The sequence below is a fragment of the Symsagittifera roscoffensis genome, chromosome 3, assembly GCF_963678635.1.
Source record: "Symsagittifera roscoffensis chromosome 3, txSymRosc1.1, whole genome shotgun sequence".
Taxonomy (NCBI): domain Eukaryota; kingdom Metazoa; phylum Xenacoelomorpha; order Acoela; family Convolutidae; genus Symsagittifera; species Symsagittifera roscoffensis.
This window is the reverse complement of record NC_087064.1, coordinates 22613024-22637846: the sequence shown is the minus strand read 5'-3', so window position 1 is coordinate 22637846 and position 24823 is coordinate 22613024. Positions and strand designations below refer to the sequence as shown.

At 35.1% G+C, this 24823-nt stretch overlaps 2 protein-coding genes across 3 annotated transcripts in view; both read left to right on the top strand.

Annotated features, from left to right (window-relative positions):
• The window catches only part of LOC134842821 (uncharacterized), a 235648-nt gene that overhangs the window by 181743 nt on the left and 29082 nt on the right, over positions 1–24823 (top strand). The window lies entirely within an intron of this gene.
• LOC134841493 (uncharacterized) lies at positions 1782–24262 on the top strand. Of its 2 annotated transcripts, none has more exons than XM_063857518.1 (5): positions 1782–2307; positions 17837–18013; positions 18711–18997; positions 19281–19773; positions 23063–24262. In XM_063857518.1, exons 1-5 carry the CDS (start codon positions 1967–1969, stop codon positions 23688–23690), a joined length of 1926 nt encoding a protein of 641 aa, XP_063713588.1. In that variant the 5' UTR covers positions 1782–1966; the 3' UTR covers positions 23691–24262. The 2 variants fall into 2 exon arrangements, with proteins under 2 accessions (XP_063713588.1, XP_063713587.1); XM_063857517.1 differs by having other exon boundaries at positions 23054–24262.

The window sequence follows — 24823 nt, the reverse complement described above, 5'->3', positions numbered from 1 at the left end:
TATCCGCTTCGCCTCTGTGTTTTTATTTCGATTGGTCGGTTCATCTTTAATAAGTGATAGTCATTCTTTTTTTATATCGCAAGTGTTGCGAAGCTCTGCTTTGCCTGTGTTGATTTTTTTGTGTTTATTCCTGTAATTTGAAAGTTAACCGATACTGATTTTTTTGCCTTGCTTCATTTTTTTTCGAGCTGTCTTTTTTTTGGCCTCAGCTTATGTTTCATCGGTTTAGTGACATAATTGTTTTGTCGCTTGAAGGGGAAAATAGATTTTTGTTCAGGAGGGCAGCGTAAAACTCAGGAATTTCTATTCTAGGGCTTTCAGATGCTTTTCATGACAACATTTTTGTTTTCAGCTCAAGTTTTACTCAGCTATTGTCGGCTTCTTTGCCAATCGATAATTGTTCCTGCAAACTTATTTAACTCGGGCGATTATGTTTGTTGACATGTTCTCCTCACATCATTCCAGACAAATTTATGAAGTTTTTGAAAGTTTTTTTTTGACTCAGTGGTTTAGTTTTTTGACTCAGTGGTTTAGTTTCATTTTTTGACTGCTAAAACAGGTTTTAAAAAACAGATGTACAGTGGCCGCTTTAGGCTCTGCAGAACAGAGCACCTTCGTACAAATATATCGCTATCGAGATTATAGCCGTTTTCGGCTTTTCTCACTACACCTTCGAATCCAAGGAGGGGGTAAAAACCAATGATGATGATGATGATGATGATGATGATGATGATGCTAGTTTGTAATGCTATTTTTGTGGTATCCGCTTCGCCTCTGTGTTTATTTTTCGATTGGTCGGTTCATCTTCAATAAGTGATAGTCATTCCTTTTTTATATCGCAAGTGGTGCGAAGCTCTGCTTTGCCTGTGTTGATTTTTTGTGTTTATTCCTGTAATTTGAAAGTTAACCAATACTGATTTTTTTGTCTTGCTTTATTTTTTTTCGAGCTGTCTTTTTTGGCCTCAGCTTATGTTTCATCGGTTTATTGACATAATTTTTTTGTCGCTTGAAGGGGAAAATAGATTTTTGTTCAGGAAAGCAGCGTAAAACTCAGGAAATTTTATTCTAGGGCTTTCAGATTCATGACAACATTTTTGTTTTCGGCTCAACAGTTTACTCAGCTTTTGTCGGCTTCTTTGCCAATCGATAATTGTTTCTGAAAACTTATTTAACTCGGGCGATTATGTTTCTTGACATGTTCTCCTTGCATCATTCCAGACAAATTTATGAAGTTTTTGAAAGTTTTTTTTTTGACTTAGTGGTTTCGTTTCATTTTCTGACTGCTAAAACAGGTTTTAAAAAACAGATGTACAGTGGCCGCTTTAGGCTCTGCAGAACAGAGCACCTTCGTACAAATATATCGCTATCGAGATTATAGCCGTTTTCGGCTTTTCTCACTACACCTTCGAATCCAAGAAGGGGGTAAAAACCAATGATGATGATGATGATGATGATGATGATGATCATGATGCAAGTTTGCAATGCTATGGTTGTGTGGTATCGTTTCTGTGTTTCAATTGGTCCACAATGTAAAGTTTTCCTTTTGTTGTAGTTTTACGTTTTGCTGTGGCTTAATGATTTGTTTTTACTAAGTAAGGCATGAACAACGAATGTGTACACAACGGTAAGGTTCTTTTCTATAAAACTCATATTACAGTATGAAAACGTTAAATTTGTACCTGCGTGTGTTTGTGGATGGGTGGGTATTGGAAGTGCGAAAGAGCCCAATATTACTGGAATATACATTAATGTATATAAAATGAATGCTATATTTTTAGATGAAAATGGCTACGGATGTCAAAAGAGACCAAAAGATTCAACCGAGAAAATTTATCAGCCTGATATTTAGCGCTTCAATAACTCATTTGACCTATATGAAAAAGAAGTGTCTACGAGGTCAAAAGACCTCAGTTCTTTATAAATCACGGCACGTGCCTTTTTATAGAAATACGAACTCATTTTTGAAATGTCGTCGGATGAAACATTGGCAGCAGTACTGGAATCTAACTCTTCTCAAAACTCGGCTATTGTAGACACGCCCGAAACAAGTGCCAATGAAATTGACGCACCACCCGATCTGGTCACATGTGAGGACCACGCAGCCGTGGAGAATGTAATGGAAGGATTGGGTTTGGGCGATGGCGATCACCACGCTGGGGCTGGTGGGATAGACTCGTGTGCGATGGATGCGTTGGCAGCTCTGAGTTTCGCCAGTGGTCAATTGTTCTGTTGCCGAGTATATCAAGAGTCTGGGGGATTCTACCATGACTACTCGTGTGTGCAGTCAACGCTCAATTTAGAAACGAGGCTAGTATTGTTCTTTGTATATAAAAAATCCAAAAAAACTTACGTGGCAATTCGCCTGTTTTCAAGATGCTCGCTGGCTCCGGATAACAACCAAATGATTCCCAATTTTTAGTTTGACAGTATTGAAATGGCAAGAACTTTCGGCTCTTCTTCAGTTCTCCCCTTTGATTTTGTCTGAAAATCAGTATATCGAAGTCTATTTACTTTTGCGATTAGCTTAGTGTGATATTACGAACCTTCTTTTTTCTAACCTAACTCGCAAATAAAAGTTCATTAAAAGTGTTCACTTATTTGGAAATTTTACTGTAGCATTGGAAATTGCATAGCATCTGTTCGCTGCTTTATTTGTGACTGAGTGTTTAATGGTACTATTAAGCTTTCGTGGTTAGTGTGTGAGACTTTAATCTCTAGGTCGCTAAATTTTTATTATTGCTTTTATAGAGCTGCTTTTTGCCGTGTTCTCGCAAGTGTTTGCGAAACGAAGCTTCGCCTCTGTGTTCAAATTTTTTGTTCCTGTTAAACTGCATTAAAACGTGTCAGCATTTCTTACATGCAAAATGCCGTGTGAACAATTTTTGAACAGCTTTATTTTGTAATTTTACGAGGGGGGTGGAAAACTGGAAAAAAGACGAACTTTGTTATGCCCCTTAAGACTTACCTCAGATTTAAAAAATGTTCTTTCTTGAAAAACTAACAAATCGTTTTTATATCATATTTTTGTCTTTTTCCATTTTCCCGCCCCCTCGTAAAAATGAATTATAAAGTTGTTCAAAAATTGTGTCATAGGGTGTAGAAAATGAGTTTGCATGTAGAAAATGAAGGAACATTTGTTCACGCTGACTTGTTTTGTTGCAGTTAGATTCAAAAGTTGGGGAGGCCGAGACGAACTTTACATAGCCATTTTTGTGTATGATTAGTGCTTCGCCAATTCAACGGGCAGTCGGAAAGAAGTTCCGTATGGAAAGAGATTTTGACTCTTTTTCCTTTTCCGCCCCACCTCACACGACTATCAATTTTATGTTGTACCGAGTGGTTTGCAAGGTTAATTATGGAGAGTATATATGTTTGGCACAGCTTAATTAGTCCGCGTGTCAATTTTCATGACGATCGGACAATATGAACAATAGTATTTCCGAATGTAGACAAAAACAGCAAGACAATCAAAATAAACCTCAAAAATATAAAGAACCAAATAAATCATTCTATCAATACATGAAAAAAGATCAAAATCTACCGAACAAAACAGTCTACAGCAACAACAGTTCAGGAAAACCACTCCCGAACAATACAAATTATACAAGAAATCAATCACCATATAACTCAAGTTATAGAGGAAGATCACCAGAACGAAGAAACACGAATAATTCATCACAAAATCACTACAATAGACCAAATAGTCGAAATAACTACTCCAGATCAAATTCAAATACACAACGATTTGTTTCTAGATCTAATTCCCAATCAAGAAATAACTACTATCCAAACAACCAATCACGAAATTCATCATACAATAGGAATAGAAACTACTCCTATAATCGAAATAGAAGTTATTCAAACAACCGAAACCAGAATTACCCGAACAATCAATCAAGGAATAACTCATATAATAGATCGAACTATAACAGACCAAACAATAATTACCAAAACAGATCGCGAAATAATTCACAAAATCGACACTCAAGTTATAATAATCGTTATAGAAATTATTCCCAATCACCACACCGGAATAATAATAACTATAATAATTCTAATAATCGCCACAGAAGTAGTACACCTAAACATCAAAGACAAATCAATCAAGTACAATCTAACCCAGAAACAACATCAGACCCTCCAGGTATTGATGACACAGTAACTGATACGTTACAACTCAATCAAATAAACTGTACATCATCAGATTCAGAAAGTGATACTGAAAACACTCTTTCTATCAATATGATAAAAGTCGAAAATGACTATGAATCTGTCATATATGAACAACCCTTTTCATCACACATATATGAAAATCAATCAGAATTTCTTCAAAATTATTACACTACACCCATAAATTCCACACCAACGACACAAGAAACAAATGAGATTAACACTACAAATCAAACCAATAAAAATACCAAAACAAAATGCTTGAATACAAACCACATTTATCAAAATATACAAAAAGAACAACCCAAAGAAAAAATTTGGACAATACCATTTCTCTTAGAAAGCCCAAGAAATAAAGAATTTCAACCACCAGACCTTGAAATAGATTTTTTAATTGATTCAGGAGCAGAATCAAACATAATAAACATCCCCACATGGAATGAAATAAAAACTTTACACCCAAAGCTAACACCTCTTGAAACCTCCAGTAAGTTAGCAACAGCACAAGGATCAACATTGATAAACTACGGAAAAATCCAATTATTTCTCCTCCCCACCAGAACAATGGAGCAAAGCAAAATTTTAAATAAGCCATTTAAACAAATATTCCATATCACTGATATTAAATATAATATCATTGGAATACCATTTATTTCGAAGTATATACCAACAATTAACATCCTAAATAGTAAAATATTAATCAAAGATAAATATACAAAAACAAAAGAAACATCCTTAACATTTTTTCAAAGATTAAATAAACAACCACCATTCTTTTCAAAATTCTACCCGATATTTAACCAACAAAGAAAACACCTAAAACCACTATCAGGAAATATCTATAATTTTTCAATGAAACAAGTTCACCAATATGATAAAGAACAAAACAAACAAAAATTTTATATGTCAGAATTTGAATTCAAACCTATTCACAAATTTTTCAAAATCACAATCTCATCCATAAAATATTTGAAAAATTCGAATTCCGATATCATTTCCTTACATGTCTATAACAACACACCTTACCAAGTAACATTACCGTTAGGACTTTTAGGATATTGTGAAACCAACGCTACAATATCACCAATACACGAAAAAGCCTATCGCGTAAATAATATACTCCAATTACTAGATATTTGCCAATCTACAATTCTTAATGAAGAATTATCTATAAATAATATAATAAGTAACGAAAACAGAAATATGGATTATTTCACAAAAACTCCATATTTCAAACCTACATTCAACATAAGTAACTACACAGAGGACCAACAGAAATTTTTAACAATGTTTAATTTCCAACATTCACAAATAACACAAGACGAATTCGAAAAGTTAGCCAAACAGCTAATTGAATATTCATCAGTCTATGCAACATCAAAATTCGATGTTGGAAAAATCAGTTCATCACTACATCTCCCGTTAAAACCAGACGCAGTTTTCAAAAAACAGAGAGCAAGTAAAGTACCGATTCACTTACATGATAAAGTGAACAGATTACTCGACATTTTAGAACAATACAACATTATATCACCAGTAAACAAAGAAGAACAACCAAAAGGCAACACATTTATCAACCCCGTTATCATTCTAGCTAAAGGAGAATCATTAAAAATCGTTCTCGATGCTAGATACCTCAATTCACTTATAGATGAATCAAAATGTAATTGGCCCATTGAACCAATACAAGTTATTTTAACAAAAATAAACGGCAAATACTTTACAACCGCCGATATGAATAGTGCATACAATCAAATGCCACTAGATGAACAATCACGACGTTTAACACAATTTGTTATCGGAAACCAACAATATGAATTCAACCGCTTATTCTATGGAATATCCATAGGACCAGCAGCATTTTCAGCTTTTATGAGCAAAATTTTTAGACCACTAATACTCAAGAAAAACGCAATCACCTATCTAGACGATGTTTTTATGCAATCACAAACAAAAGACGAGATGTTCAATGTTCTAGAAAAATATCACCAAATACTTCAGAACGAAAATCTGAAGGCCGCCCCCGATAAATCACACTTCTTTTTGACAAGAGTTAAATTCTTAGGACATAATATAGAAAGAAAAACAATCACTCCATTGAAATCACGCATTGACGCTATTCAAAAACTTCAACCACCAACAAATAAAAAGAAAATCCAAGAATTTCTTGGAATGTTAAACTTTTTAAGTAAATATGTTTATAAAATGCAATTATATCTACGACCATTTTATAACATCCTTAGACAACAAAATAACTTTGAATGGAACACAGAACATCAAACACGATTTGAAGAAATAAAGAAACTTTTAACTGAACAAATTTCAAACACAATTCCAGATTCAAATCAACCATTTTATGCAATGTGCGATGCTTCGAACTTTGGCATCGGTGCAGCACTATTACAATCACATAATGGTACAAATAAAATGAACCTCATATCAGCAAATTCTCGATTATTCACTCAAGCAGAGCTACGACTCTCAACTCTAATGAGAGAATGTACAGCCATAATATATACACTGACAGAATATGAATTTCTGATACTTGGATCAAAACATCCAACAGTTCTATTCACAGACCATAAACCAATCATCTTTCTCTTTACACAAAAATCTAACCCAAACCACCGAGTTTACAGATTTCAACTAATTCTAATGAAATTTCCAAACTTACATATAGTTTGGACTGCTGGAAAAAATCTTGCATTACCAGACACCTTAAGTCGAAATACACCACCTGAATTACTTACACGAAAAACAACAGTTGAAATACCCAAAAAACATAAAATTCTACCTTGCAGAAAACGAAACATCACCCCGATTGGAATGCAAATATGCAGTAAAAACTGATATTGAACAATCACAAATAAATAATTTACAACATTTCCCACTTTATTTAGATTGTCAAAATAATCATTATGAAGTTGATCTACTTGGAACATCAACTTTCAAACCAATTCCATATTCTCAATGGATAAAAAATAACACCCAACAAAAACGAACAAAACAACACCCGCCTAAAAAAGACCATTTTCCACTAATTGAAAAAGAAGATTTAACTGATAAAATAAATTTATCAGGACCACAAACAAATGATTCAAAATACACAATAAATCAAGTTTTTGACCATCACGACCCACTTGATACAATACCCTTATCTAAATTCGAAATTGAAAACATTTTTCTCCCTCCAACAGAAACAATTACAATTTCAACACTGAAACAATATCAAAATCTTGACCCGATAATTAGACAACTTAAATCATGGCACAAATATAAAACTAAACCTGTCAAGGCAGATTCAACCATTCTAGGAAACAAAACACTCCTCCGATACTTTCGCAAATTTAACAACACAACAATTAACGAAAATACAGACCTTTTAGAGTATAACCTGAATGAATCTACAGTTCCATGTCTCCCTTTAAGTATGATTCTTATAGCTTTTAATATTTCACATACACAAAATATTAAAGGACACTCTGGATCAGAAAAAACATATTCAAATTTTATACAAAATTTTTACTTCCCAAATGCACCAATTTGGATAAAAGTACTATGCAATGATTGTATAGTATGTCAACTAAATAAACCTTACCCAAATCAAAAACAAATAGCACAAAAACAAGATTTTAAAGGACAAAGTTTGTACTTTAATCATCGTATCTCATTTGATACCAAAGGACCAATTTCACCCTCATCCGAAGGAAACTCCTACATTATGGTAATTGTTGACGCATTTACACATTATGTAGCACTTAACCCAGTACCACATTGTAACGCTTATTACGCTTACACAACACTCTATGAACACTGGATAGCAAAATTCGGACTACCAGAAATTTTAGTTACAGACAACGGTACAGAATTCATAAATAATGAAATTATCACACTATGTCATTTATATAACATTAAACACAAACCACGTACATCTCATGCACCTTGGACAAACGGCTTAGTCGAAGGTATGAACCGTTCATTACAAAATATCTTAGATGTATCATCAACGGAAATGATACAAAATATACCGAATGGTCAGCAGATGTAAAATTATTTCCCTTAGCGTATAATTCACAAATTACGACAACTTTAGGAATGTCACCATACGAAATGGTTTTTAACCAAAAGCCACGCAAACCAATAATGTTTACAGCAAATTCTCATAAAAACGCACAAGGTTATTGTCAACCAAATAAAGACTCAATTTGTTATAACCTACCTTTACATACACACGATGAAGATCATTTTCATCACCCACAAATTCTTAAACTAGCCTCCGGTACACACACCGAATGGATTCTAAATAGAGATAAAAAACACAATGAAATTTATCAAAAAATAACAAAAAAGTTATTACAAAGACAAAACATTAATGAACAAATCAATTCACGTTTTACACCAGCCTCCGAATTAAAAATTGGAACATTTGTTTTGATACCTAATTTTAATACTCAAAAAGGAATTTATAAAAAATTACAACCCCTTCGAAAAGGACCATACCAAATAATTGCAAAACCCACTGATGTCACATATAAAATTACCGACTCAAACAAAAAAGAAATCGTTCAACATCGAAACAACCTATTACCTTATTACCCAAAAGAATACGCACTCCGCGAATTAACTCAATTATATTCTTTCACAGGATTAAAAATCATTCAAAATGAACCACATCTGAAAAACACAGAACAAAATGATAACCCCACCAAAAATCAAAACACAAAACCAACCGCCACCAAAAACAATACACAAAACCATAAAGAATCTCCAAAACAAAGAAAAAATAGAAAAATGACCGAACAAATAATACCCCAAGAACAAATCGACAAATCAGAAAATAGAAAAACAACAAGACTCCGAAATCAACCACGTAAAAATTATAAAATATTCATCCCCCAATCTAAAATTTTAAAGAAAGTGGAATTTCAAAAGTAATTTTAACATTATACTTCACAATCTTGAAACCTTCGAAACATTTTTCATTTACATTTTTCAAAATAACATGCTGACAAGTACGTAATAATTCTAGTTCAAAATAGACCAATAGGATTCATCCAATCCGTCACTTTCTCTAACTCAAACTAAGACCAATTAGACGAATCATATAGAACTCCAGGCACATCTATAACTATAACTTTACGACCTCCAGGTCAAAAATAAGCAAACCACTCCAACTTGACAACTAAAATAAATATCACCATAATACCGTACCCCTCCCTTATCTAATAACCCAAAGATCAACAATATTTCCCCAACTCAGACCACGAATACCCCCAAAACAAATTTGTTAACTTAGCCTAAAGTAACAAAATGAACATTTTAATTAGCCTAAAGTATAAAAATCTCACCATACCCCGGATCATTTGACAAACAAAAATAGAGAAAAAGACGACCTCCCAATCACCATGAAAATTGCCCCCAACAATTTTTTACAAAACTCAACCCACTTGTCAAAAAACTAATAAATAATCCGACCACACTAGAAAATCGCCTCGAACAGCAAAAAATATTCGACCAAGAGATCATTTCTTAAATGCTCTTCTCTCAATCAGTTACTCAAATACTCATAAATTTTAAACATTTTTTTACAATACTTGAAACCTTTATAATATTTCTTTTTGATATACTTGAATCTTTTCTAATAATCCTAATCATTTTTTGTAACATTTTTTTAATTTTCTACACTATACTCGAACTATTCCTCCAACTTTCCAAAACCCTTGATTATATCCACAGGTACGATTTATACAACTTGTCTAAATGATACGAACAATTTTCAGTAGAACTGATATTTTTTTATTGTTTGTAATTTTCATAACATTTTTATCATCCCTCATTTTGACAATATGTAAATGTATAAAGAAAGCAATCTTCACATTTGCCCTAGCAACAATCCTTCTAATTCTTTTTTTGGAAGAATATTATAATAAACATAAACCTTCCCACTAAAGTAACAATTCAAAAATCCATCAAAAATTGCTACCCAACAGTCACAAAGTCAGTCTTCACCGACATCATCCCAAGATAACCAAACACCACCTTCAATTACTCAAAATCCTCAAACATCTACACGAATTTCTTTTCAAGACAATCCATACACTTTTGAAGAACGACATGCTCGTTTATCAGAACCACTAGAACCAGTTCAACGACAAGCACCTCTAAGCGAACCAACATATAACCTATACCCAACACTACCACAAGAACTAAGTAGAATAAGAAATCCTAGTCAAAACCAAAATACAGTCGAAATGAATAGACAAATTATACATCCTCGACGAAACAGAAATTTTCAAACTCCCCGAGTTCATTTTGATATACCTCAATCCCCATCACAAAACACTCCAGAAAACCCCATTGGTATATTACCAGAAACCCCTACGCTTCTTTCACAACGTAGCACCTCAAGCCTACCATCAGATTACTTAGGTTCAACACCAACATCTGAACAAATACGTGAAAATCCCTTTAACCCTCCAAACCAGGCATCACGACTACCATATTGGACAACACATTCATTTACACAAGGTGAATTAAATTTAGTCAATAATCCAATAGATATTTCTACGGATACAACAACATCCTCATCACTACCAGAAACATTATCACTACCATCAACACCATCAATAAGCCAGATTTCACCACCACCTTTTAACTTAAATTTTCCAAATAATCTCGACGCCAGATATCGAGAACAATCATCAATAAATATTCCTTTAAGACTAGATTGGAATACATTTACAGCACCTCCACCATTATTTGGACAACATCAAGAAAGTAACCGCCTTCATAACTGGGCACTTAATAGATTACAATATCGCCAAGATATTCACAACGATATCCGTGATCACAATATTCAAATACTCCAACAAAACAGTTTACAATTAAAGTTTGAAATCACAGTTAAGTTAAACAATATTACCCAACATCCCTACCCATTAAACCCACCTAACATAACAGCTCAATCACTACCACCACCGTTTATAACTACTGAAGTAATATACAAATACGACAGATATACCAAAAACACAATTGGCTACATTACATTTTATAATCCATACTCAGGATTATCATACACATGTATATTCTAAAATTATTAATTTTTCTCCAACTCCTTTTTCTAGTAATCTCAAATCAAAACATAAACCCTTCCCCTCGTACAGGACCACAAGATTTATTAGTAACACATTACGATTGTGAAGAAAATGAACAAAAAACACTACATAAATATGCAATAAATCAAGTATCACAATGTGAAACAGAACCACAAGCTATAGAAACCACAGATGTAATAGCAACACTCTATTCAAAAGCCCGAGCAACAGCAGTTACAGGTTATAAATTCACAGCAACATTTTCCGAAAAGAAAGTACATTGTTCACAAGTCTCGAACGGAAACAAAAACCGACTTGACCATGAATCATTCTATCAGAGTAATATAGAACGTCTTTTACATCTCAATCCCGACGATTGTAAAAGTGAATTACTTAGACTAAACATCACACAAAATAAAAACTCCGCAAGAAAGTTAGTTAATTTTCAAGTTTTTTCAGACTCTGTACATCAATCACAACTTGAAAGACACCAAGGACATATAAAACTAGACGAAAAATACCCGTATAACGGCGCACACGGACGATTAACCTATGACCTACACGATAAACATTGGATACCACACATTGGTATAAATGACCCATCAAACTGCAAAGCAGACACAAAAAATAAAGGATACCAAGAAATAATGTTTTTCGATTGGAAAATACAACTCGAAAAAATACAACTAACACGAGATTTATCAGATAATACAATGATCTATCAAGGAATCCGATTACCTTGTAAAAATGATCAAGGTTATTGCGACCCTACAACGAGAACACAAGCAACCATTGTTTGGTTCCCCGAAGATACATGTACAACATTTCAAGTAGCAAAAATACACGCTCGTATGATAAAATTTCACGAAAAATATTTTATACAATCAATTCCATATGAACAAGTCCATCCATCACGAAAACTAAGTTCTAATTTTAGAAACATAGACAATATAGAAAATAAATTGACACGTTTTCAAATATATCAAGAAACAGAACTTGCATGTAAATACAGGAATCCACTTCACAGAACACAATACTCTGAAATATTAGTTGAATACGAAAAAGGATTCGACATGACCACTGGAAAAGTAAAAATCGACCCATATGCCACAGGTCATCCTCCAAACGAAGGAACATCCTATATACCAGTTAATTTTGAAAAAAGCAACGGACAACCTGGTGGACATCTAAAACCCCATGACACCAGAAGCACACGCTTACAAGAATTATCACTAATGAATACTACATATTTCGGTAATATCCACTATGATATTCATTTAGATATGAAACTAGATTATACAATTAGCCGAATTTTTCAAGAAATGTCACTCTCCGAATTAGAAACACTACACCAACTATGCGAATTAGAACGAACACAAATATTACAATCACTTGCACTAGCAGTATTAAAAATACCCTATGCAGGATACTTATTATCTGGAAATAGATCAAATTTTTTAGACTATGAAGGAAACATCTTATGGTTTTATACTTGTACTAAAAAAGTATCACCACTATACGTTTTTGAAGATAAACGATGTTATAAAAGAATCCCTATCTTTTATAAGAATAAAGTACATTTCGTGGATACACTTTCACGAAGAACCTATTTCTGGGATACCGCAGTCCCATGTGGATCAGAAAACAGCCACAATGTAGTACAACTAAACCCTGATGAAAATAAATATTATCTTCTCACTCCATATCCCACATTAATGCAATCACTCAAAAAATTTTCACCAGAAAGCATTCGCGCTATTGCTCGAAACCCAAATATAGACTTACAATCAATAGGAATCTATTCAAAATCAGATATTCAACATCACATTAGAACACAACAATTCCAAGAATTATTAACACAAATGGACACTATACAAAGACAATCAATAGACCAAAATTTACGCAAACTTGCGGAAACCGCAGGATTTGCCGATATCTACACGCAAGACTATAGCGGATATTTTAAAGACATTAAAGATTATATATATCTAAACGGTGAAAAATACCGTCCCCAAGATATATCACCAATTAACATTTTTAGCTTTGTTACACTCAAAAATGAGACCCTCGATTTTCTAGGATGGCCCTACTACATCTTAGAAAAATTGACTATTTTATACGCAATGTTTAACTTTATTGGATTTCTTTTCTCACTTTTAAAAGGAATCTACAACACGTGTGCTATACACACACAAGTAAACAGACAAGCAAGCGTAGCACGCATACTCTTTGCAGGATTTTTTGGAATCTTTTCTACATCTATAAACAAAATTCTTTTAGACGCACAAATAAAAGAATATAACACAAAAATAGCAACACGACAAAATACATACGACGAAGAACATAACAATGTAGACATAACGCCAACGGCACCACAATTACCACCCCTACCAAATAACCATCCACTATCCCTAGCCCCACGAAATTTTCGAAATTTAGCCATCACACATAATCCAAATTTTCAACTCACCACATCACAAAGTCCCATCCAACATATAATGACACACCAGTCACAAGACCATAATACTTATGAACAAATTATTGAACAACCCCATACCACCGCTTTTCAGTCTCAAAATAATCATTTTTTTAGCCCACGATGAGCCGCCAACTTGGATCACTACACCGATCAAATTCCCACCCAACCAATCTTACCTCTCCAATCCCAATAATACCACTTTTTGCTTTTCCGCCACCCGATTTTCCATCTAGTAATGTAACATCAGGCATGAATTCCGACACTAATTCACACATCTCAGTTTTATATTCCATCTCACAACTCAATAACCCGAATATTGAAACCCCCGATGAATTTGCCGACTCAGAACCATCCCCATCCAATAATTTTCATAACTCTTCTAAATTTTCTCAACCCCCTTTTCAACCCATATTATCCAATAACCCTGACCCAATCACTCCCACACCCTCTTATGCTTCCCAAGTTACCCCAACCTACTCCTCATACCATTCTGACCAATCATCTCATTCTCCAGACACCCCCCGAATCTCCCCAGAGCTAGATAATTTTATTACCCTTCAACAACAACCCTACCACCTTAATACCCCAACCATAAACCAAATCTCCTCCACAATAAATTCATCCAACCCCCCTACCCCTACACCCTCTTCAAATTATACTGAATCATTAGCACCATCATCCACATCAACTGAATCTTCACTCAACACTAATAGAGCTTACCGCACTTTTAAAAGAAAGTTCCCCAACCATCCTTTCCCAGCAAAACCAGGAACAGCCCGTGAATACATCAACCACCCCAAGCATACTAACACAAAAGAATTTTTAGCCATCACCTTACCCTCATTCCCACAATACACCTTAAACACCCCCCACGACACTAACGAAACACGCAACTTTGTAGATGAATACGTTTTAATGCCCACTCTCTCTTGGACCTCATATTATCATTTTACTAACCCTCTTTGCTTACCTTTATCTAACACTCACATTGATATAGAGCGAAATACGGACATGCTATATCGACTCACTACACCACTAACCGCTAGACAATTTACTTACGTTGGATATAAAAAATCACTAAAAACACACACTGCACCTAGAGCTAACGAATATACACTCGAATACTATGATCACAACATCATCAGAGCTAACCAAGATCAATTTTTAGACGACGATCGCTTCGCTAATCCACAAATTACCGAGAAATTTTTCATCAAGACACCATATATATTTACACTAAACATCTTCGACCGAAAGTTTGATCACATTATTTCAGAAGCACTAACAGACACACAAGCATACGAAAGTTTTAAAGAACGCTTCCAAATATTTTCACTAACCTTTCATTTCCTTGCACCACACGAAAGAGATTTACACTGCTCACACGATATTATGTTGCGCACTAAACAAACCCACACATATAGTTACTATCGCTTCATCCAAAATCACTTTGATCTACACACACCCTCTAGACAACCACACCATCGTTTTCAATTCATTAATTCCAAATACACTTCACCATTTTTCCTAAATTTCACATATTGCATTAAAGATACTAACCTTCATGGTATTCTTCGCAATTATGATCCCATAACCCAAATGTACATCTTCTGTCCCATCACCAAGACCTTCAACGCCGAAGAATCCCGACCCTTCCTTATCCCGCACGAGTTTGTACAACCTATAGAAATCCCAATTTTAGAATTCATCCTCAACACTAAATTCAATCACAAATTATATAATCTAATCCAAAACACACCTTATGAGTTTGCAGTTGGCACTGAAGAAATAACCACTATCAAGGCACTTCAATTGCTTTGGCCACTGCTTCAGACTAAAAATATCATCCGCATCTTAGCTAAACTACTAACAACTTCCGATCTCATCCACGACATCTTCCCCCACGGTTTTTTCCCCGACGACTAACAGGTAAGTATGAATTAAATGAATATTACTAACTAATTAAAATATTAAAAAACTCACCATACTTTATCCATGTTTTCTTTAGATTTTTAGCCTTCATCCGACAATCACCTACAAAAACCACAAAAGACAAATAAAAATCGCAAATTTCATCAAACAGATTTCAAAAATTCTATTAATCTCTTACACTTATAAATTTATAAATTTAATACCAATGCAGTAAATTCATTTCTAAAATTTTCCCCACAAGCAGTAAATCTAATTATGATGAAAATTTGTAACTTAAAATTCCCCCATAACTAGCAGTAAATTTCCAAATTCTATGCAGTAAATTAATAAAATGCAAATGCAGTACTAACCTTTTGATATTCTCATTCATTCGCACAGAAATTCTATCCACACTCGCACAGCTCGCCCACGAAGAATTGTTTAAAATAATGAATTTCAGTTTCAAGTTTTCACACTCAACAACTCTAACATATAATAACATGTTTCAAACCTTCCTTTAACCCGGTTGGAAAGGAATCATATACTAAACAAAACTAACCAACGCAGCTTGTTAAATACCACAAATCATAGAATAACAGCATGACTAAGAAAAGGAAACCAACGGTACCCAAACCGGATTAACCCAGTTTAAAACTGGATAATTTATTCTTTTGAAGACTATTATAAAGTCTAAGAAAGAAATAATAAAACACAAAAAAGTCGAAAGACAAACCCATACCACGAACAATTTGCTTTTTGGAAAAAGGACATAACCAACAAGACATAAGAAAAACCACAACAAACCCAACATAAAACGTTGTCACATAACAGGACCCCTCACAAAAACCGCATGAAATCATACTCCCACTCCTGGCCTAACCCACCAGGAAGGACGTCCTGAGCATGCTCTATAGCCGGCCTAACCCACCGCGCTACATCCACGCTTTGTGACCACACCTCTATTTTTAATAAGAGCTACTCAAGTGTGAGTAACTCTTCAAAATAACCGAACTAAAACAAAAAGCTTTTGTGAAAACAACTAACTAAAATCATAATTAAAAAATATTAAACTAATAAATGTTTTATAAAATGTAAATTACATTATGCAATACATAGATCAGAATACAACACCAAGGACGAACATCTAAAGACAAAACGACCCCACTACACTCGAGAGAGAATGACCAACCACAATCGATATGCCACTCACAATCACAACTCAAAGGATTTAGAGTACGACTTGACTTCGCAGAAAAGGACTTCATTGAACTAGACCAATGACCACCTCGATGTTCAAGTATACGTACAGATCCGAGTAACCAGGCATCCCCTCCACGCACAATCTCCACGCAGAACAGAAAAACCTGACATAGCAAACCATTCTGAAATCAGATTTGAGTTTGTTGCAAAGACTTAGTCGTTGTCACTAGAAGACACAACGTCTTATGTCTCTAACTCCAGCTTCCTGGAATTTCTTTAACAAAGAGGAAACAAAAGAAATATGATGTTCGCCAAACACCAACGTCCATCATCCATCCTTCGAATTGCAGAAGAACTATTCTAAAAAATTCTGTAAAACCCGGATGGGTGGAACCTGATCTAAACTACATTTTATGATTGGATAATTTAGATATTTTACCAATGTAAAGTATTTAATATTAACCAATCATGATCCATCTAACTAACAACCCACTTATTTGTAAGTGCTGAAGTTACTTGTAATTTCAGCACCAGAGAGATTTGAATTTAACTTAGAAATTAGTTGGACTCTCCCGAGCACTTCAGCAGCCGCAATAAACCAGTATACCCTAGATCTATTGAGCCTAGCAGAGACTAGTTAAACAACCTGAGACTAGATAGTATAAGAGTAAGATTAGGATCGGTATTAGACTAAGAAGTTGCACGAATCTATCCGGCCGAAAATAAGATAGCGTGACGAGCAGACGGTGTACCCTATCCGAAATTACTCTATGAGTTAACCAACTCGGTCCTAACTCACTTTACTAGTAAAAAATTGCAGGTGGGGAAAGGGAAACAGAGCCGAGATTTTGAGTGATTTGTTTGCTGAGTGCAACTTAGCTTTTTTCAAAACCTAATAGGGTTTGATCTTGAATTGTTCTCATTCCCTCAGACGCTTGATGTGAAACTTCTCTTCTGTAAATCGCTTGTTTGCTTAATGCAGAGCCAACTCTGGACATCAATTCACATTCAGTCCTTTCCTGGGCGCCGGTGGGCCAGGAAGTCACATGACTGGTGGGCTAGGGGGTCACTCCCGCGCACTAAGTGGAAGTCAGGTGAATCTTCTGGGTGGTTCGTTTATGCAGAAATTAGACAAGAGCGTGCAGACAGAGTTCACCAGGTGATAATAATGGGAAGAATTGGCGTATTTTAATTGTACTTCTCTAGGTTATAAATAAATGTTTTGGTAACTAGTCCACAGGTCTGCCACATCCTATAAGAGCGATTGCTTTCCAAATATTAATTGGAGATCTCATGAAAGCTATTTTTTAAAAATTGTCTTAGTCATGTGTTTACCCTTTCGGCAAGCAAGAAATTTGAATAATTAGTTTGATAATTTGTATCCAAAATTTTCGAAAATAAATAGGAAAACATCATTTGGCTCTTCTCCACCTTCTCCCCAAATTTTCCATTTTCTTTGTTATGTTACGAGCTATTGTGGTCAAATAAGTGATGTTAAGATAAAAGGTACGACGAACAAATGTGTTCACAAAAGTTAGTTTGTTCACCATGCAAATGATGGGCTCTTTTGCACGACCACCCAGTCATTTGAATCCCAAATTTGAAAAACTTTTTTACATTGTCATTATTGAATCAAAATTTGCATGGTGAACAAACTAACTATTTTTGTTCTTCATGGCGAACTTCGTACCTTTTATCTTAACATCGCTTTTTCAGCCATCAAACCTCGTAACTCACCTAAGAAAATAAAAATTTTTCTTAGTTGAAGGGGAATGGCAAAGAGCCAAATGGTGTTTCCTTATTTATTTTCGAAAATTGTCGATACAAATCATCAAATTAATTCTTCATCTTTCTAGGTCCTACAAGGATGAGTTTCTCCGCAGTCTGGCAGAAATAGAAGGCCTCAAGATGAAAACATCTACTTTATCCAAGGAGCTCAGAGGCATCAAGGAGCAACATGGGGTAGGAGGAGGCGAGGGTGGTGGTGGCTCTTGTTGTGGGACAGGGGCAGGAATGGGAGGAGGAGGGGCTGGTATTGTGTGTCATAAACAGTGTGAAGAGAACCTGAACAAAGTCAGGCGTGCTCTGCAGTCGAGGGAGATTGCAGTCCTGGAGAGGGACTTCCTCTGCTACGAGTATCAAGGTAAGCGCAAGCCTAATTCGTAAATTTTTCCTAAACTTAGCAAAGTATTTTCCTTAAATATGATTTTCACTTTGATGTTGTTACGTTGTTTCGAATTGACGTTTTTGAAAACCATTGTATTTTTGTCTCAGAAGCGGACCTAAGCATATGCGCAAAATTATGCTTACAATATGTGGCTTTTTTAGAATACAATTGTTTTGAATTTTTCTTACTGTATAAATTAATTCAAATTGTAACTCTAAAATGTATCTTTTAAAATATATTTTATAAAGACATCATTTAGAGCAAGAAAAGGTGTATAAGAAGCGACTGTGTGACCTGGAAATTGGAATCGTTTTGGGCAGGCAAAACTACGCACTCAAGTCCATCGCCTGTGAACAGGTGCAGGCAGATGCGGCAGTGAAGACATTCGCCATCATCATGGAGAAGAGACCAGCATGTATGGCTGAGTTTGTGAAACAGTTCGAGGAAAGCCAGAATCAGTGGACCAAATTGGCAACCGAGTTGACATCATTATCAAGAGAAACGTTGAAGTTCTACACAAATCAGTTACGAGCTCTTCAGGAAAATAATACGCAGTTGCTGGAACTTCCAGTGCTCCCAAATATTTCGGTGACAACTGAGAAAGGAAGGGATCCCTATATATGTCTAGGCGAGTTCTTGGAGCATTTGTCGACTATATTTACAGCTCAGAGCCAATCGAAGAATCAACCGGGATCCAAAGAGGATAGTTCGAATTCTGCGTTGCCGAATGTGTGCGCCAATGTTTGGAACAGGTGAGACTTTAGCAGGTTAAAATAAAGGTCTCCCTTTTAGTTTGAAAGTTCGATTTGAATCTTTTTAACGATTTTTTTTTCTTCAATTTTTGAATTTTTAGTTCTTAGTGATCTTAATGAACTGAAAATACTAATTTAGGCCGTATCGTTTTTTTCGTTTTCATATCTCAGATTATGTTTTTAACGGTTTGAAGGGATTAATTAAGCTTCTCAATGACCAGAAATGAAAAGGCGTGAATCACATTTTCTTTTTTAAGTTGTTCACATTCGAGTTAGATTTGCGGTTTGACTATAATTTATTTTTTAAGTTCAATTCATTTTAAGTTGCTAATCGGAACGCAAATTACGCTCTCCACTGACAAAATTTAAATGGCGCAAAATTACGCGAATGACTTCTAGTTTCAAAAATGGGCTATAATTTTCAGATTTCCCAGCAGAAACAAAAATTAAGAATGGACCCAGTTTTCTTGACACTTCTACGACTCTATGTTGGCTATGATTTCCGAACTCCCGCGGAATGAAAAAAATGTTTATTGGTCAAGTTTTCTATAATTGGGTTAGTTCTTTGAAAAAATTGTCCATCAGAAAAGATTCGTGAACTTCAACGAGCCTTAATTATTGTTTGTCTGAAATATGGCATTTAAAAAATTCTCATTTTTTTGGTCTCATTTAGTCAATTTATATTTTACGAATGTCGGTTGGCTATAGTTTACTTTAATCATTATTAACGATGAAGTGCTAACGAATCGGGTTGAAGGCCTTTTATCCTGTAAACAAGGAGGTTAAAAAGGGGAATTTCTCTGGGGAATGATGCGAATCACATAACTATGGTTAAAGCAGGCTGCCCAAACTGGTCACTTTAAGTGAACTGGTCACTTTTTGGTCACTTATTTTTTCTAGTCACTTTTTGTTCAAACTTGTTGACGAGAGTTTTTCCAGATAAGATCATGGGACGACCCTGCCGATCCAAAGGGTCCCTCCCCCTTTGTAGTATTTTGAGATATCCACTTTTGGCTGATTTTTGGCCTTGGGCGCCAATCTATACTAATTTTGAGGGGGAGCGCGCGATGAAAAAACGTGATTTTTTGGTCGAAATTTTCAAAAAATGCCTAAAAACGCCTTTTTGACATTTTTCCAAAATTTGCCTGCGGCGCAGTAAATTTGGTTAAATTAGGGTCTTTCTAGTGGTTTGGTAGAGACTAAAAATGGTAGGTCACTTTTTTCTCTGACCGATTTGAGCAGCCTGGGTTAAAGTAAACTATAGCCAACCGACACTCGCGGTACCGTAGAACTAAGCGGTACCGTTTCACCTTTTTCATTTTGCTGCAAGGTCTTTGAAGCTATGAAAACTTTTTTTCAGGTTTTCGGCCAGTAGATTTCTGTCGATTAATATTTGAATAAATGTTAATAAGATAAGTGAAGCAACTTAAGTTCGCGTGTTTTTTTTGCTTTTAAGAAAAAAAACTTCCAGCGCTCAAATTTATCAAGAGTCAATGCACGTAGCTCAGAATTTTATATAGATTACGACGATTTTTCTCATTTTTTTTTTCAGGAAAATCTCAAATTTTGTTCAGGCTCATATGTACATTTTCGTGGTTTGACTTTTTCGTGGTTTGACTTTTTAAGTTCAGTTCATATCATTTGAACTCCACTATCGAACAGCAAAAATGTGTTTGGTTTCTAGTTTCGGAAAGGGAATTTAGTTTTCAGATTTCCCAGCGAAATAAAATATATTAATTGATCCAGTTTAATGAAATGGGGTCAGTCTATCAAAAGAGTCAATCGTAAGCTGTTTTAGAAATCCAGAGCTTTAAGGCTATTTTTTTTCATCGGAAAATCGAAATGTTTTGCAAAAAACAAGTCGGTATTTTCCTGTTTATTTGTGTTCATTCACACTTTTCTAACTCTCTGTTGGCTATGTTTTATTTATTTTTATAGTTCTATTTTCAAGGCTTACATCATTCGAAGTCCTCTTGAGCGTCATGCTGTTTAAACTCTGTACTAGTTGTATCGTAACTTTGCATTCGAATGTATTTTAGTGTTTTCCTCGCGAAATCAGGTACCATAAAAATCATAGGAATGGGATGACTGAAATATCATATTAAAACCTTTTCAGTCGTAATTCGAACAACTTTTGAAAAATGTTCCTGGTGTCGAGAAAAACCGATTGGAAATTTTTGAGTTTTGGTTTAAATTCAACGAGTAAAGCGATCAAGTAACATGAAGATGAATATGAATTCCTAAAAGGAAAACTTTTCGTAAACTTCATTTTGCGCTTCTGGCAATAAAGAAAGTTGTTTAAAAATTAAGAAAAAATTGCGGAAAAATTGTTTTTGACTCACGTTTTTTCAATTTTTTGAGTTTCACTTGTCGTTTTCTCATTACACCACGCACAAAAAATTACGCTAATTGAAGATGAAGAAAAACGTAGTTTTATGCCTTTTCATGAGCAAGTGGTTATCCTTGTGATGAGCGTAGTTCAGACTCTTATATAGGTCGTGATGATTTCTTTTTTCGTTTTTTTTAAGGAAAATTTTTCAGATTTTCTAATTAGAAAAAAGTGCATTCATACTTGTAAATGCACATCTGAAGCCAATCTCGAAAGCTGAAACGTGATCAATTTTTAGTTTCAAAAGTTGAATTTAGGATTTTGACTTCTCAGCGGAATAGAAGCTTTCCCTAATAATCCAGTTTTCTCAAATTAGGTTGATCGGGTTAAGCCTATATATCTTTGTGATTTCAAAGTTTTTTTGTTCAAAAAAACATCAATTTTCGTTTCTTTGCGTTTATTGACTGTCTTCCAATAGTCTGTCGGCTATGTTTTACTTTTGTGCTGTCTTTCTTTTTTGGCTATAAAACAAAAATAAATTTGTTATACAAAATTAAGAAGGTTATTATTTTCCTAGATTTTATTGGGCGACATAATAGGCTCACTTTCATATAATATAGTTTTACCCAGTGTTGACCTAATTTTTCATTCACTAAAACCTAAAATCATCTCTTTTTGGGGAGAACATTTGAACCAGCCGAGGTTCACATAATAAACTGCACATAAATAATTCTGCGCAAATTTTAAGCAAGCTTTGTCTCATCGTTTTTTAACTTAGGTCAACCCAATTTGCGTTACTGGTTAAAAGCTTTATTCGTTTCTCCCGGATAAGTTAAATCAGCTTTGTATCATCTATGCTGAAGTATAAGTCTCAGTGAATACATGAATAGTGTGAATCTAATTGTTGCCCTGATAACCTTTGGCGTCGACGTATAACTCCCGCTTAACTAGGTTGTTTAGGCCTGAAAAGCCATCAGTTCTTGCCCCTGGCTCAACGCAACCACATAACATCATGTGTCAGAACAAACACAGACTTCCGCCTGGGCTATTAGTTCCTCCTGGGTTTTCTCACGAGTCTACTGGAACTGGAAGTCATCACGCTACTGTACATCACTCTAGCATTCCATTGGTGTTCTGCTCAGCTGGGGGAGGAGGAGCAACGTCTACAAAGAACCTTCATCAGACTATTTTCACAACTGCTTCTGGAAGCTCATGTCCGAACATGACGCGACACAAGTTACTTTCGTCTCTCTTCTCGGATCCAACAGCATCCTCAGTATCTCAGGGAATCGGACCCGGGGTGGGAGGTGAAATCTCGGCGAGCCATGTGAGCGCACACCTGAAGCACGCTCATCGATCAGCCGGATCCCCTCACGGCTCACGTAGCAGTGACAACAAAGACCACAGTTCATCTGGCGTGCTCAGCAGTTCTGTAGGGAATGAAGGACACCGTGGGAAGCAGCAGTGCATGTGCGGCGTATGTGGGGAGCCTATTTGCAAGATACTGTCTACAAGAGCATCTTGCAACCATGTGTTTCATCCTAAATGTGCGATTATGATTGACAAATGCCCAATATGTCTGAAATAGAATGAAAATTCAACAACTTTCAGATCTTGCAAGATGGCGTTCTTTTGTGGCCTGGCGATTAATTGATATAATGAGCAACCCGTTTAATGTACGCGATCAGTTTCACTTCTGAAAAATTGAATTGCCACCATCCAATCGAAACCACCCAATCCTCATTCGCAAAAATGAATAGCAGAGTTGAGTTATTTGACATCTCGACAGGTTTAGTGAACTTTCAGAGATTAGAACGATGAACGAAAAGCGAGGTTGAAATGTGAATTAAACAACGCGGAGAGAAATCGAGTTAGAGTTGCTGACCTTTGTTGATGAACAAATCCGACCTAATATTTAGAGCCGAGCTATATGGCGTAGGATAAGTTTCAAAAGAGTATAAATAACGAGAGAAAATTCTTCTCATCCAACCAAGATGTAACATTGACGAATCTGGATTTGTAATTGCTCAATTCGTCTACACGCCCTTTGATCATGCTTGATTCAATTATGGTAAATTAATAGTTTTGTCACTCGATTTTCTGCGGTTTGCGAGGATAAAATTTCTGGTTGCATAACAAAACAAGTGAAATCGGTTACTGTTCAAGTAGTACAGAAAATTCCAACCGCAGTAATTCTTGAAGAAAATATTTGAAAAAAAAAAACGATTTCATTTCTTTTCAAATTCGTGTTTTTTAGGTGCGTTCAGGGAAAAGGGAGAAAAAGTGGGCTTGTAAACTTTAATTATGGCTCGTTGGCTATAATAATCTTTCAAAGCTCATTACACAAAGGAAAACAAATTTTGAAAACAAGTGTTTGAAGAGTCGATGAACGTGGATCAGACACTTATATAGGTCGCGATGGTTTTTTACTTCGTTTTCTTTCAGTAGTCTTGGATTTAGTTCAGGCTCAAATTAACTTTTTTGCGGTTTGACTTTGGTTTTTTTCAAGTTCAGTTCCTTTCCATTGTTAGAAGGAAGGCAAAATCCACTATCGAACAGCCAAAATGTAAAGGTCGCGAAAAATGTTGTCAATTTATAATTTCGAAAATGGATTTTAATTATCAGGTTTCTTTAACGAAATGAGAATTTTACCTCTTTTTAATTGGGTTAATTTTATCAAAAAAGTGTCAATCTTAAATTTTAAATACCCTTGCGATAAGC

Excerpts from the sequence above, each read along its gene's own strand:
- LOC134841493 (XM_063857517.1), top strand. The coding sequence starts at position 1,967 with ATGTCGTCGGATGAAACATTGGCAGCAGTACTGGAATCTAACTCTTCT. Across the intron at positions 18,998-19,280 it reads CCTCTGCTACGAGTATCAAG|AGCAAGAAAAGGTGTATAAG; the intron begins GTAAGCGCAAGC and ends GACATCATTTAG. Across the intron at positions 19,774-23,053 it reads TGCGCCAATGTTTGGAACAG|GTTGTTTAGGCCTGAAAAGC; the intron begins GTGAGACTTTAG and ends CCGCTTAACTAG.